A 14,325-nucleotide genomic window follows, 5' to 3' on the forward strand; every position below is an offset into this window, starting at 1 on the left:
AGAAACTCCACGGGAAGATGGAAACTGCGTGTCGTCGAATGGGACGTCTTCTCCGTACCGCATGGATTCAATTTCCTCAGCTTTTATTTTCCCATTCCCCGTGAACACTATGCGGATTGGATAACCGCTCGGCTGATGTGTTTGGCCAGGGCTTGTTTGTGTGTGCATGATTTAAAATGTGTCCTTTCCAAAAACCGTTCGAACAAACATGTGCACGGAGTATTTATGTAGACTCACACACACCCACGCAGGCACGCACACATACACACACACACACACACACGCCTAAACACACACACACGTGTGCTCACACACACGTGCCCACGGCCATACACAAACGGCCACACCCACACATAAACACACACACACACACACACACACACACGTGCTCACATGCACAAACACAAACGGCCACTCACGCACACACACACGGCCACACACACACACACGGCCACACCAGACACACATACACGGCCACACACACACACACACGCACACGCCCACGGCCACATACACACACACACTCCCACACATCCATGTCCCAGCTACCCCCAGCACGAGCAGATTACAGAAACAAAACCCCTTAAGTAGAACAACACCTGCCCCTCTGGTTGCCCCCCGCCCCCCACCCTCCCCCACCCTCCCCCCTCCGGTTCCCCCCTCCTCACCTGCAGAGCGGGTCTTGGCGGCACACTTGGCGCAGCTCCAGGCAGTTGGGCTTCACCCTGTCCTTGAAGGAGCAGTCGGGGACGATGGTCTGTCGCCGGCGCTCGGCGCAGCCCCCGTGCAGGCAGGGGCAGAACAGCAGCTGGTGGCTGAACTCGGGCGGCACGCGCTCCAGGAACTGACGCAGCGCCTTGTGGCAGCGCTTCCTGTTGCAGGTCTCGCCGCCCTTGGCCGCGTCGCCGCCGCCGCCGCCGCCGCCGCCGCTCTTGCCGGAGCTGTTGCAGGTGGCGATGTAGGCCGAGCGCTGCTTCTTGCAGGCGGCGTTGAAGTTGCAGGCCTTGGCCGCGTCCAGGCAGGGGTTGCAGTCCTTGTCGGCGTCCGGGCACTGGAAGCGGCTGGGGGCCACCGCCGTGTGCATCCCTGGAGGGGGTGGAGGGGTCAGACCGGGAGCTTTGGAAAGGGGAAGGGGTTTTCGGTAATGGTTCATGGTTGTGAACGATACAATGGCGGCACACATAGGGAATGTCTGCGGTGACAAGAAACCCAAACTGAATCTGTTTAGGGGAAGTCTGGGTAAAACCTAAGTAGAGTTGTAGAGCATTTATGCTGAAAGAAATACTTTAACATCGTGATATCATTATATATACTATGAATATAGTCGGGGGGGCGGGAGCGTATGAGTGTGTCACCTACTTCCTACTCCTCTACAGATAGGGCATTATTCAGTTTACTTTGTTTTTTTGAAATGTACAAGTTTGAAATCGAACTAATCCAATCTAAAGCGCACCGGTAAGCGCTCTCGTGCTGAAGAAGGTCAGCCAACCTATAGTACGCGCCCACGTGCCGTTTAACTAACTCCTACTGTACGCTCTTCTTCTGCACTCTCTGACACGCTGGATGTAAGCGGTTTATTCTTACACCGTCATGGAAAGATGCGTTGTAGGAGACGTCTTTATATAACGCGTTGCACATCACCAATGAATCACTCAAGTCTATTTCGTATTTTGACTCGAAACCGATTGAGGTTCATAATTGGATGTTGGTTTATTTATGCATTGATAGACATTTATGTTGATGATGTGACGTTACTATATTGCTCACAGTACCATTTTTGGCCATCTTTAATTAGAAGAAGCAGTCTGTAACAATGGCTAGGAGCAAAAGGGGGAACTTTGGCAAGAATAATGCCACGGTGTGACTAACACGTCTCGCAGCTTTTAGACAGGGGCAATACACCATGTCAGACAAACCCAAATGTGCTGGAAAATTAAACATTTGACACTTACATTTTGTATTGTCAGAAGCCGATAACACGATCATGGCTAAGGTGCATTTAGTTGCTGTTCGAAGCCCTGAATGTACGACTGCTGCGGTAAAAAAAGATCCCCACCAGCTTTATTTAGCTATCCTGCAAAATAAAAACCCTGCATCGCATCTGCTGGTGGCATCCCCTCTATAGCATTCAGCCTATATTAAAGTTAACCTCCCCCCTCTCCCTCAAAGAGATAATGATATTTCAGAGGTCCTGGTGGCACGGTGACACCCACGGAGATTCATCTCCTATTCAACAGAACCAATCACCATTTGTGTCCATCAGACCGCCTGCAGCAGAAAGAGGACAGGCGTGGATTTAAGACAGCATCACTAGAGGTGTCTGCATTGTTTCCATTCGGATAACATGCTTTACATTCTATTATAGAAAAAGGCACTCGACTCAAATAGACAGTAGACACATAGCACAGAGTGTGAAGGAAATAAAAACACATCAACGAATGAAGAAGAAGGTGGATTTTCTGAGGACTCTTATCTCAGATAAACAGAGCTCTGTACCGGCAGAAGTAAAGTAGAATATCATAAAAGCAGATTTGATTAAAACTAGGGATAGGGTTTTAAGCAAAGTGGTTTTGGAATCCCAAATTGTTTTCATTTGTTTGTCAAGGACTGTATCAAGGTGTTTTTCATGCCAAGAAATTAATATTTTTATAGAAATGATAATCCTGTTCAGCTGTGCTGTGCCTTTGGTAATAACCCTGTATCTCTGTTATGGAAACGACGAGACGACAGCATCATAAAATTATAGATTAAATAGCAAATATGGATGGACTTAACGGAGGACCCCATACAAGATTTGTGTGACCTGACAGAATGAATTTCCAATAAATCTCGAACACTGTGCACGCCGCCGAAGTCCCCGAGGTCATCATCCCCCTCTCTGTAATTGGGTGTGTTTCCTAATATCGACCCTCTATTAATTACCATAATATAGGGGAGAAGACGTTCAAACTGAATACCTCGACGGACGGATGAATAAATGACATAGCATTAAACACTCCCAGCCTGTCCGCGGTGATCTCTAATCTCTCATCACACGAGTCAATAAATCAATCAAGGATGGGTTAACAGGCCTAACCCACATCCATAGCCACTGTTTTCCTCACACAAACCCGAATCAGCCACATCCTGAAGGCCTGAAGCCTATAGAACGATGAGGGCCAATACTCCAAATGTCAAAGAGCAATGCAGCCCCAATGCCATGGCATTAGAGACACAGCCGGGCTGACAGAGAGCGCTGACACTGGCCCCAGGCATCAGGAGGTCAATGCGGGGGCCAAAGTTTAAATAAACTGGGGCGTTTGGATTGAAAAAGGCCTCTTGGGGGGGCCTGGGGTTCATCTTTAGGAGCTGGGAGGTAGTGCAGCGGGGGTGGGGAGGGGGGTTGGGGGGGGTGCAGCCAACTGGCCGGCTTAACATTGATGGATCGCAGCTCCTGAATCTGCTCGGGCCATCTGCAGTCTCTAATATGGGCCACTGGGGCGTCGACGTGGAGGGAGGAGAGGAAAAGGATGAGCATTTAAGATGGTTCAGATCGACTCTCCGTTTCCCTTTTTTCCTCTTATTTTTCGTTCCCCCTCTGATTGGGGAACTGAGATGAGTATTTGCTCTCTGCATCTTCAAAGATGCCCTGAAGCGAGCATGAAGACATAAAGCTGCACTGATGGCTCAGAAGCACCAGTAGCGTGGCTGCTGTGGGAGAGGGAGCAGGAGGAGGAGCAGGAGGAGGAGGAGGTGGAGGGAGGCAGGGCAGCAATGGGAAATGGGTGGGGAAAGACGCAGTATTGTGTTAGTGTGATAATTGATTTTCCGAGTGCATTATCATGAAGGTTTTCAGCAAACATACTGTGTCATAATGCGAGGGGAAAAGGGGTTCATAAGTCAACGACAAGCAACTTGGAAAATGGAAATAGCTTTAAGAGCCAGAGCAAGATAGAGAGAGGGAGAGAGCGAGAGACAGAGACAGAGATAAAGAGAGACAGAGAGACAGAGAGACAGAGAGAGAGCCAGAGAGAGAGAGAGAGAGAGAGAGAGAGAGAGAGAGAGAGAGAGAGAGAGAGAGAGAGAGAGAGAGAGAGGGATAGGTAGCGAACTGAAGGAGTTGATTCCCGCGGATGATTATTATGACAGAAAGATGAGGACATGCAGGAGAGCCACTTTAAGCAGGCAGAGAAGTGCCTGCTTTCAATTAACCCAGCCCCATTCTCTGCATGTCCCCAGCTCGCGCTCACAATCATTAAGCCCTGATAATCAGCGGTGCAATCAGCACACGTTCCTCCGTCGACTGGAATATTTACAGCAAAGTACTGTGGGCTCATTTGGGCAACGGAGAATACATGATTGATTAAGCCAGAGTGTAAGAACGCATCCATTTATGGATTTTTAATAAGGAAATGACAAGAGCACATGGAGATCGAGGGAAAGTTGTGATATTCAAATCTACGCTAATATGATTCAATAGTGGCATTGTGTGCGAAGCGCTGATGTGTGAGAGTGTGTTTAGTCGGAATAGATGCATCTTCAAAAGCATAGGTCAGACCTTGAGGATGTGGATAAAGGTATGAATATACATGTAAGTATTATTATGCAAAGTGAAGTCATTGAATGAATACGGTAGCAAGCAAAGAGTAACAAAGAGTCTTAGTCTCTATACTAATTAATTGTTGGCATAACATTGTGCCAGCATAATTGAAAATTAAACAAAACTGCCATGCTTATGGAAATCTTCCAAACACTATTAACCTTAAAAGAAGATTTAATCCCAGCCGTCGGAGTGGAGGGCCATAGTTTTTCCAACAGCCGGCTGTTTGATTCAGAATGTAGATAGATTTTAATAGGGTTCTCTGGTCGGAAGGGTCCTATAAATTAGACGGAGTGATCGGGAAGGGAGTGAAAATGGCCGTGTATCCATTTCACACACCGCATCGAGCCAGATGGATGGTGTGTGGATGGAAAAACAGATCTATAGAAATGCAACAAAAAAAAAAAAACTGCGACAGAGGTGGGGAAGGAGTGAGAGGCCTACAACAAGATGGAGGGGCAGCAGAGGCACATAAAGAAAGAGGGAGAGATCAAGTGGACTGGGAAGAGAAATTGACAAAAAAAAACGTTCTCTCGCATCTCTCCCCCTCTCCCTCTCTCCCCCTCTCCCTCTCCCTCTCCCTCTCCCTCTCTCTCTCTCTCTCTCTCTCTCTCTCTGGAGACCCAACTGAGGCCCTCTGTGAGACTCCCAGAACAGGAGAGTGGCAGTGGGGGTGCATGGGGGCCAGCCAGAGAGGGGAACACGTACGAGTGAGGCGGTGGCGAGGGGGTAGGGGTTGGGGACGAGGGAAAACCGCACACGTACGTACACACGTACGTACACTAGGGATGGGCAAAATGATTCTTTTCCGGGAACTAGTTCTTTCAGTTCAGTTCACTATAACGATTCGTTTATTTGATTCGTTCGTTTTGATTCGTTCGTTACGTCAGATTACATCTTAAAAAAAAAAAAAAAAAATTATAATTTTTTTTTTTTTTAATTGGTCGTTGGTCCAGATAGGACCGTCAAGGCCGCAGTCCGCCGTTTGGAGATGCCTGCTATATAGTATGTCGAACGTCCCACCAATATTTATACCACTTGCTTACTCTCTATATTTCATTCATGGTTTTACATTTATAATTTTATTTTACTTTACATTTAATTCTTCATTGTTCAGGCATTACAGAACTTGCATGGTCATAAATAAAAAATACGAACTGCAGTTTAATTTCTTTGTTTGTTCTTAAATTGACGTAGAATGGAGCAAAGACTCCTGGGATTGGGAAATGTGTTTATCCAATAAACAGATGGAGGTCAAGTCTATTTTCGAAAAAATGTAGGGGGATATATGAGTCGAATGGTATGACCCAAGATACGTCAGAGAGAGTAAGCGCGCATATTCGACGGTACCGCCTTGTCATTGGTTTACCCAGGTGCCATTCCAACACCATTGCTACCTCTCATTGGCTGAATCTTTGAGGAAGTTGTAGACTCAATCAATATAAGTCGCGGGGAGACGGAGCTCTGTTCGTTTGTATATTTTATTTACGTGACCATATGTTTGGTTGATGTTAAAAAAAAAGAATCAAAGAACCAGTTCTTCTTGTTTTGGGGAACCAGTTCTTGTCGTTCACGTTCGGGATTCGTTCTTTGTAACGAATCAGTCGCGACCGACACATCCCTAACGTACACACGTACACGCATCTGGATTTTGATGAGTTTTTTCTTTCCTCTCCCCCCCTTCCCTATAGTAAGGGATCTTCCTCTCCTCGGTAATTGCTCTCTCTCAGCCTTATTTGAATTCTGCAGTTCATATATCATCCGGTCCTCCGGGGACGCTGCGCTACGGCAGCAGGGTTCAGCCTAGGTTAGGAGCCGGCTCTTGGCTCCGGCGCAGCCTGCTCAGTCATTAGGAGAGGTGCCAGAGTTGGGGTTTAATACGGCCCTGGGTGGACGCGCCCGGGCTTGTTAGGGAAGTCTTTAGTCCGGACCCCGAGGAGCATGTCAAGCCTCGCTGTGTCAAAGGCCTCATCAGTCATTATATCTGTACCCGGTGTCACAGCGGGCGTCCAAGGGACCTGACAAGGGAGAGAGACGGACACAAAGAGAGAGAGAGAGAGAGAGAGAGAGAGAGAGAGAGAGAGAGAGAGAGAGAGAGAGAGAGAGAGAGAGAGAGAGAGAGAGACAGACAGACAGACAGACAGACAGACAGACAGACAGACAGACAGACAGACAGACAGACAGACAGACAGACAGTGATGGGAAGGGGAGAGAAAGAGAGAGAGAGAGAGAGAGAGAGAGAGAGAGAGAGAGAGAGAGAGAGAGAGAGAGAGAGAGAGAGAGAGAGATAGAGAGAGAGCGCGGGAAAAAGATGGATGCAAGATAAAGATTGGTGCTGGAGGAATATGGCAGTAAGATTCTCCTTTCATACTGGCCATGCCAGAGAGAAGTGGAGCCGGCTTCAGACGCAGATCAATGAGCTTTATGGAACATTCCCAAAAAAAGGTATAATCTGAACACTTCCCTGGAGTGCAAAAAAATGCCTCAAATAAGAAATAGCCAGAAGATAGAGAGAGAGGGACAGAGAGAGAGAGAGAGAGAGAGAGAGAGAGAGAGAGAGAGAGAGAGAGAGAGAGAGAGAGAGAGAGAGAGAGAGAGAGAGAGAGAGAGAAAGAGAGAGAGAGAGAGAGAGAGAGAGAGAGAGAGAGAGAGAGAGAGAGAGAGAGAGAGAGAGAGAGTGATACAAAGAGCGAGAGAGCCAGTGGGTGATGGCGATAAAGAGAGAAAGTGTGAGTGATAAAAAAAGACTAACAGCAAAACTGGAAGAGAAACACAAGCGTGTGCTGGTTGCCGGTGTACAGTGAACGCCTTAGTCTAGCCCACTGAAGAGTGTACAGCCCCACTGGGGAGTGCGTGCGTGTGTGCGCGTGCGTGCGTGCGTGCGTGCGTGTGTGTGTGTGTGTGTGTGCGTGTGTGCGTTTGTGTGTGTTTTGGAGGGGGGGGCGGGGGCAAGGCTCCAAAGTAACCTTACATCTTCGTAAACAAATTTCTACACTTGCGAACATCTGCCTTGGAAGTTTCACTCCATCTCTTTTGAATTTAATGTTTGAGCTTATTCAGTGGCCCTCAGCCTGAATACGCACACGGTTGAGCTTGTTAACAGAATGTACTCAAAGGCAATGGCGCACTCTTTATTGTTGTTCTTCAGTAATGTCGGTCTGTGGCTGCGTGCTTGTGTTGGTTTGGTGTGCGTGCGTGTGCGTACGTGTGCGTGCGTGTGCGTGTGCGAGCTTACTCACTCGCATGGCGGATACATGTATTTATGCGCCTTTGAGTGTTTCTGCAAGCCTGCATAGTTTAGTTGAGTGTATACTTTGCAGGCCTGTCCGCGGTATAGTCCTGGGCCCGTGTGTGTATTTAAATTGCCTCGCCTCACATGGAGTGCGATTCTGCCGGAGCTTTATCACCAAGTAATCAGTTCAACCCTTAAAACAAGTCCAGCCCTAGTTTGAGTGTCCGCTGCATGCATTAGTAATGAGAGTTGTGAGTTGTTGTGTCGAACATATTAAAAGCCCCTTCTGTAACAGTCAGCGTTTTCCAAACAAGCTTGAATTGGTGAATGGTGAATAATCAACACCATATACCACAGATTGTTCATTATTTCACTTTGGTGGCATAATTAATTATTTTGCATGGACCTACAGAACCCGCACACAAGCACACACGCATGCGAGCATACACACACACAAACACAAACACACACACACACATAGACATACATACACAGACAAACAGACAGACACACACACGCACGCGCACACACACACAAACACACACACACAAACACAGTGGTAGTGAACCAATACTGATAGTGTTTTGTCGGTGTGGTCCAAAATGTGATACACATACACATCCTACTCATTTAGTCACGTTCAATTATGCATTAACACTCAAAACACAAATAAACACACACACACACACACACACACACACACACACACACACACACACACACACACACACACACACACACACACACACACACACACACAAATACACACAAACAAACAACCAAGTAAGGGTCTAATCCTAATAACGCGACCCCCTCAGATACCTGTCGTGCCGTACGTCGTACGGGTTACTATAATAATTGTTATGAGGGGGGAACATCTCCTCGCATGCTAAGCTGCTGCCGCGGCGCAGCAGTCTGGCCCCTCTCGGCCTCTCTCTCCCCCCACATTTTAATTGGGTGGTGAGCCCACTCGGCGAGCAGGTGAGGGGCTTAGTGCTGCAAGGTAGAAGATCTAAGTGGACTGTCACGTCCTGCAGGCCAATATCCCAGCATGCACCACTCTATTCTCCTGCCCCGCACCTCCGGATAAGTTAATGAGCTCACCGTCAGGGCGCACACGGGGAACAGAATACATTTCAAATAAAGAGTTTAGAAATAATTGCAATTAATGACCGACACGTTCGTTCATCCCTTATTACGCTAATGAACGAGGGTCTTTGCATTGTGATGAGTTAATCCTCCGCGTCCAAAACACAATAACTTCTCTGCGACCGCTAACATTGGGCTATTAGTGGGCCCGGTGGAGAGCTGTTGACCTGTTTACAGAGCCCTGTGGAGGCACAGCACGGAGAACCAGGGGGCAAATAGCTGCGCTCCCAGCAGAGGTGCCAGGTAAGCAACGTAGGAGCACACTAACCTCCCCCCGCCTTATCTGGTACGAGCACGAGCACCCACGGCGGGGAAGCACTTCCTCCCAGCGTGATGGCTCTGCTACCCGGTATCTCTCCCCGAGAACCAAAACTCTCCCCGTAGTTTAGATTATTTTTCAGTTTTTCACACCTCCACTTGTTCATGCACTGACCCCCCCCCCGTCTAATCAACTGAAGTGGTCACGATGAAGTCCCTCAGTCTCAGTACAGTGCGATAAAGTCCCTCAGTCTCAGTACAGTGCGATAAAGTCCCTCAGTCTCAGTACAGTGTAGACATTAAACAGCCGATTGGGAATACTTTCCATGTCTGTTCGTGAGAAGTATTCGTTCCCGAGCAAGTGTCTAATTACTTATCTATTTGCCCCGTGGTTTTCTGAAAGTGCTACAATCAATTACTCTGCCTTCCGAAAAAGCAAAATAATAAAGTATGGCTTGCGGCTAAATAGATTTAGAATCCAATTTTTCACCTTGCGCCGAGAAGAGCCTTTAGCTGAAGCAGAATGGAAACAGGATGGAGTCTCACCGAGGGTTTAATATGTCTCGGTAGATGACACCGTCATCCTCACGACGCACACACACACCTCCTGCTGAGACCTGTGTGTGTTCGGGCACGCCTGCAAACACTAGCTGATCACACTCTCTCTATCTATCATCTCTCAGTATACAACTTCTATATCATTAGATATATAACTTATATCATGTGATAGAGTTGTATCTGGGTCTCTCGCTCTCTACCTCTCGCTCTCTCCGTCCCCAGATGTATTTTAAATACGACTATTTTCCTTAACAAATGACAGACAGCCGATTTCAAGCTCAGGGGATTATGCAAGCCGAGCCTTTTCTGTACCTCCCAGATAAAAACACACCAGATGTTAAAAAAAGCGCAAAAATTTGCTTCTTTGGAGTGTGTGCGTGTGTGTGTGTGTGTGTTTTGTTTTTTTCAAACAAAAAAAAGGAGCAATGGCACATCCTCCAGCAATTTTTGTCTTAAGCAGATCAAAGAGAAATGATTGAATTTCCGTGTGCATGTGTGTGTGTGTGTGTGTGTGTGTGTGTGTGTGTGTGTGTGTGTGTGTGTGTGCCTGTAGCTCTGGCAGGAGAGCAGACAGACCCTTTGCCCCCCCCTCCCCCCCCCCCCATCTATTCACACCTATTACACTGCAGGCCTCCAGGCATTAGCATTAGCTTTATTGTAGCTTTATAATAAGATGTGCATTGATTAGTAATGCCCGGGCGATAATAAGCAGTAAATGAAACAGAGAGTTGTAGTTCCCCGGCCGACTCCTGGGCGGGTTTAATTAGTAGTCCAAATAGGAAATCAAACTGAAGGCAGAATCGATGAATGGTAAGATATGGGGGCATTGGGCAGAGGGGGAGGCCACACATGAATCGACAGCCCCCCCCCCCCCCCCCCCCCCGCCCTGGGGTGCTGGAGGACAGAGTCAAAGATAAGCATCCACCTCACTCCATGACCAAAGGCTGAGTGAAATGTCAGGCGGAGAAGAAGGAAAAAAAAAAGCCTCCCTCTAATCTACCCGTGTGTCGGTGGACCAGCAGCCCCGACACGCCCGGGGCCGCGACACCAGCGCCTTCTCTCAGCTACAAGGCACCTCTCCATTCGTCTTCATCCCCCTCCTGGCGTGATAAAGGATGTCAGGGTGGGGGGGGGGGGGGGGGATCAGGGCAGTTGGTTACCTGAGATAATGGAGGCCAGGCGCAGGGTGTCCGGCGTGCGGACGGGGGCCACGGGCTCGTAAGGGGACGTCTCGTAGAACTCGCCACCTGGCAGGACAGAGAGCGGGGGGGGGGGGGGGGGGGTGAGACCATTGGGATGGATATCAGCAGCACACGGTAACATGGAGGGTGGTTCAGCTCTAATGTTAACATGGACAATGGTTCCCATGTTAACATGGAGGGTGGCTCAGCTCTAATGTTAACATGGAGGGTGGCTCAGCTCTAATGTTAACATGGAGGGAGGTTCAGCTCTAATGTTAACATGGAGGGTGGCTCAGCTCTAATGTTATCATGTGGTTCAGCTCGGCTATAGAGGCCCATGTCAACAATGAGTGTTTCACCTTTCAGCTGTCCTGTAACTCATGGTACCAAACATGCGGGTGTGTGTGTGTGTGTGTGTGTGTGTGTGTGTGTGTGTGTGTGTGTGTGTGTGTGTGTGTGTGTGTGTGTGTGTGTGTGTGTGTGTGTGTGTGTGTGTGTGTGTGTGTGTTGTCTGTGTGTGTGTGTGTGTGGGGGGGGGGGGGGGGGGGTCATTGTGGGTGTGGGTGTCGGTGGGTGTATTGGTGTGTGTGTGTATGCGGGGGGGGGGGAGTGTGTGTGGGAGGGATGGTGGGTAATTGTAAGGAGTGAAAGGCTATCTCATAAGTCATGGCACAAAATATGCCCGAGGGTGTGTGTTTGTGTGTGTGTGTGTGTGTGTGTGTGTGTGTGTGTGTGTGTGTGTGTGTGTGTGTGTGTGTGTGTGTGTGTGTCTGACATACTTTTAAGGAGTGAAGGGGTTTACAATAATTCATTGCACAAACAGGCTGGAGGACATATGTGGATGTGTGCGTGCATAGGTGTGTGTGTCTGAGATGAAGAATGTGTTTCTAAAGTAAGTATTTTCTAAGCAATAGAGAATGGGCAATGGCTAACATACCTAAGAGAAGGGTAACAAGGCGCAAGTGTGATTAATACAACGGCGGCCGTTGGACATGATATGCAGAAACAGATGGTTCACTGCAGCGTAATTCATTTCATTTCTGGTCAGATTATTTGTTGGTTTTACGCCGTGCTTTGGGAGAATGTGCCAGACGAGCCAAGTGGTAGAAATGCATTCATGATCTAGGGGTTGCTCACATTGAACACCAGACCTCGCTTTGTTACACATAAATTAGAAAAATACAGAAAATTAGCACGCAACTGACTGACTTTGTCCCATGCGCCCGCTTCACCGTGGACCCTAATGCCGCATTTAAAATTCATAGCCATTCGGCGTGATGGAGACAGACCCTCCAGTGTGTAATAGCTTTGCATTCTGATCCCAAAAGCAACACAGGCAGGGTGTTGAGAGACAGCCTTGGAGTCCAACACGGCTAATTAGAAAATCTGAGACCTGTTGGTGCTGGTTGGATCCCGTCCTGAGCACACCCGTCGACTTATCAGGAGATCTGATCGACGTCTGTCCGTCTGGCTGCCTGTCAATCCAGATCAGTCTATCTGTCCCTGTCTGGATTTCAATGCGCTGCTATACATTTCATAGTGTACAGCATTGCAGTGCAAACCAGCGTCTCAGCTGTCTCTGACCTGTATACATAAGCGCTGTGTATAATGTGCTGCTGTATATTTTGCTTCAGCGTCACGACTCTGCATCAACGCTCGCTCTCATCACAACAAGATGAGCTTAGCCGGCCATGCTCACCCCAGATAACGACCGGCAGCAGACATGACATAGTGCCTGTCTATAAAAGCGTATTGAAAATGTGTGTGTGTGTATGTATGTGTATGTGTGTGTGTGTGTGTGTGTGTGTGTGTGTGTGTGTGTGTGTGTGTGTGTGTGTGTGTGTGTGTGTGTGTGTGTGTGTGTGTGTTGTTGTTGTTATGGCCTCTGTCGTTTTCTTTGGATGCATCGGATGTTTGAAGATGCAGACACAAGTCGTTTTCGTACAAGCGGACGTTGTGATTTCCCTTTTTAAAACTCAGCAATGGTCCGTCTGTCTGTCAGTGATTACGTTTTGTTAAAAGCTTATTTAATCTTCTTTCCCCTTTCTTTGATTGCGCTTCATGTTTTTCTGGGGAGACAGAGACCTCAGAGGCCGGCAGGACCAAAGAATATGCGGCAGCTCTAATCATAACCATTACCTCTTCTACTATCGTTGGCTTCACAAGGCTTTCAACAAGTCACGGTTTTATTTCCCAACCTCCATCCTGAAGCCAGTTCTTCTTATAGCAGGGTCACTTGTGTGTGGTTTTTACCAGAGAATATTTCAGAGTAAAAGCGTAATGGCAAATCCCATGCACCATGAGCCATCAAAATGGTTTATTCTGTACAGCACCACCACAAAAAAATAACGACACACCATCCTCAGCCTACAGCAAAAGTTATAGTATATATCCTTTTACTGCGCGAGAAATATTCACTGCTTACAATGAAATAATGGAATAATCACACTCTAATTAAATAATTCATGTTTCTGTTCGCCGTTCTGCATTTCATTAAACCATAAATGTCAGCCCTCAACGTTTACGGATTTTCAAGGATTCTGGAGATTATTTACTGTCGAAGCAATGTGCACTGATACGATTAGACAATACAGCTCATCGTCTCATCCTCCCTTGAGAAGTGGTGTGAAGCAATACAACTCATCTCGACGGGAGGGCTTGTATTTGAAAAAAATAAATAATAATAAGCCTTTTGACAGAAATTCTGAACCCAATTATGTATTCATCAAGTCGTACAAGAATCCTTGCCAGCTGTTTAGCAGCGCGATGACTTTAGCCTTGGGGCAACAACTTATCACTCTAATTATGGCTCCGCTGGCTGGACTGCACTTCACGGCGACAGTACACAGACGGTGAGTGAGAGTATCCCCGGACCGACAGCAGGCCTCTGGCACTTTGAGTTGCCTTCAGACGGGAACACTGCTCTTAAGTGCGTTCAGAGCTCATGGTGGACGAGGTGGTGGCGGTGGTGGTGGTGATGGTTGTGGTGATGGTGGTGGTGGTGGTGGTGGCTGAGGTGGTGGAGGTGGTGGTGGTGGTGGTGGTGGTGGTGGTGGTGATGGTGGTGGTTGTGGTGGTGGTTGTGGTGGTGGTGGTGGTGGTGGTTGTGGTGGTGGTGGTGGAGGTCGTGGCGGTTGTGGTGATGGTGGTGGTGATGGTTGTGGTTGTGGTGGTGGTAATGTTGGAGGTGGTGGTGGTGGTGGTGGAGGTGGTGGTGATGGTGGTGGGGGTGGTGATGGTGGTGGTGGTGGAGGAGGTGGTGATGGTGATGGTGGTAGGGGTGGTGATGGTGGTGGTGGTGGAGGAGGTGGTGGTGGTTGTGATGGAGGGGGTGGTGATAGTTGTGGTTGTGGTGGTGGTAATGTTGG

At 48.1% G+C, this 14,325-nt stretch overlaps 1 protein-coding gene across 1 annotated transcript in view; it reads right to left on the reverse strand.

Moving 5' to 3' along the window:
- Positions 1-664: 664 nt before the first annotated feature.
- LOC130384488 (GDNF family receptor alpha-2-like) overlaps positions 665-14,325 on the reverse strand; it is a 25,910-nt gene continuing 12,249 nt past the window's right edge. The window contains exons 3-4 of the mRNA XM_056592710.1: positions 10,937-11,023; positions 665-1,086 (exon numbers count right to left, since the gene is read on the reverse strand). Coding sequence (XP_056448685.1) covers positions 665-1,086; positions 10,937-11,023 — 509 coding nt within the window. The remainder of the gene's footprint in view (positions 1,087-10,936; positions 11,024-14,325) is intronic.

The sequence above is a fragment of the Gadus chalcogrammus genome, chromosome 6 (genome assembly GCF_026213295.1).
Source record: "Gadus chalcogrammus isolate NIFS_2021 chromosome 6, NIFS_Gcha_1.0, whole genome shotgun sequence".
Lineage (NCBI taxonomy): Eukaryota > Metazoa > Chordata > Actinopteri > Gadiformes > Gadidae > Gadus > Gadus chalcogrammus.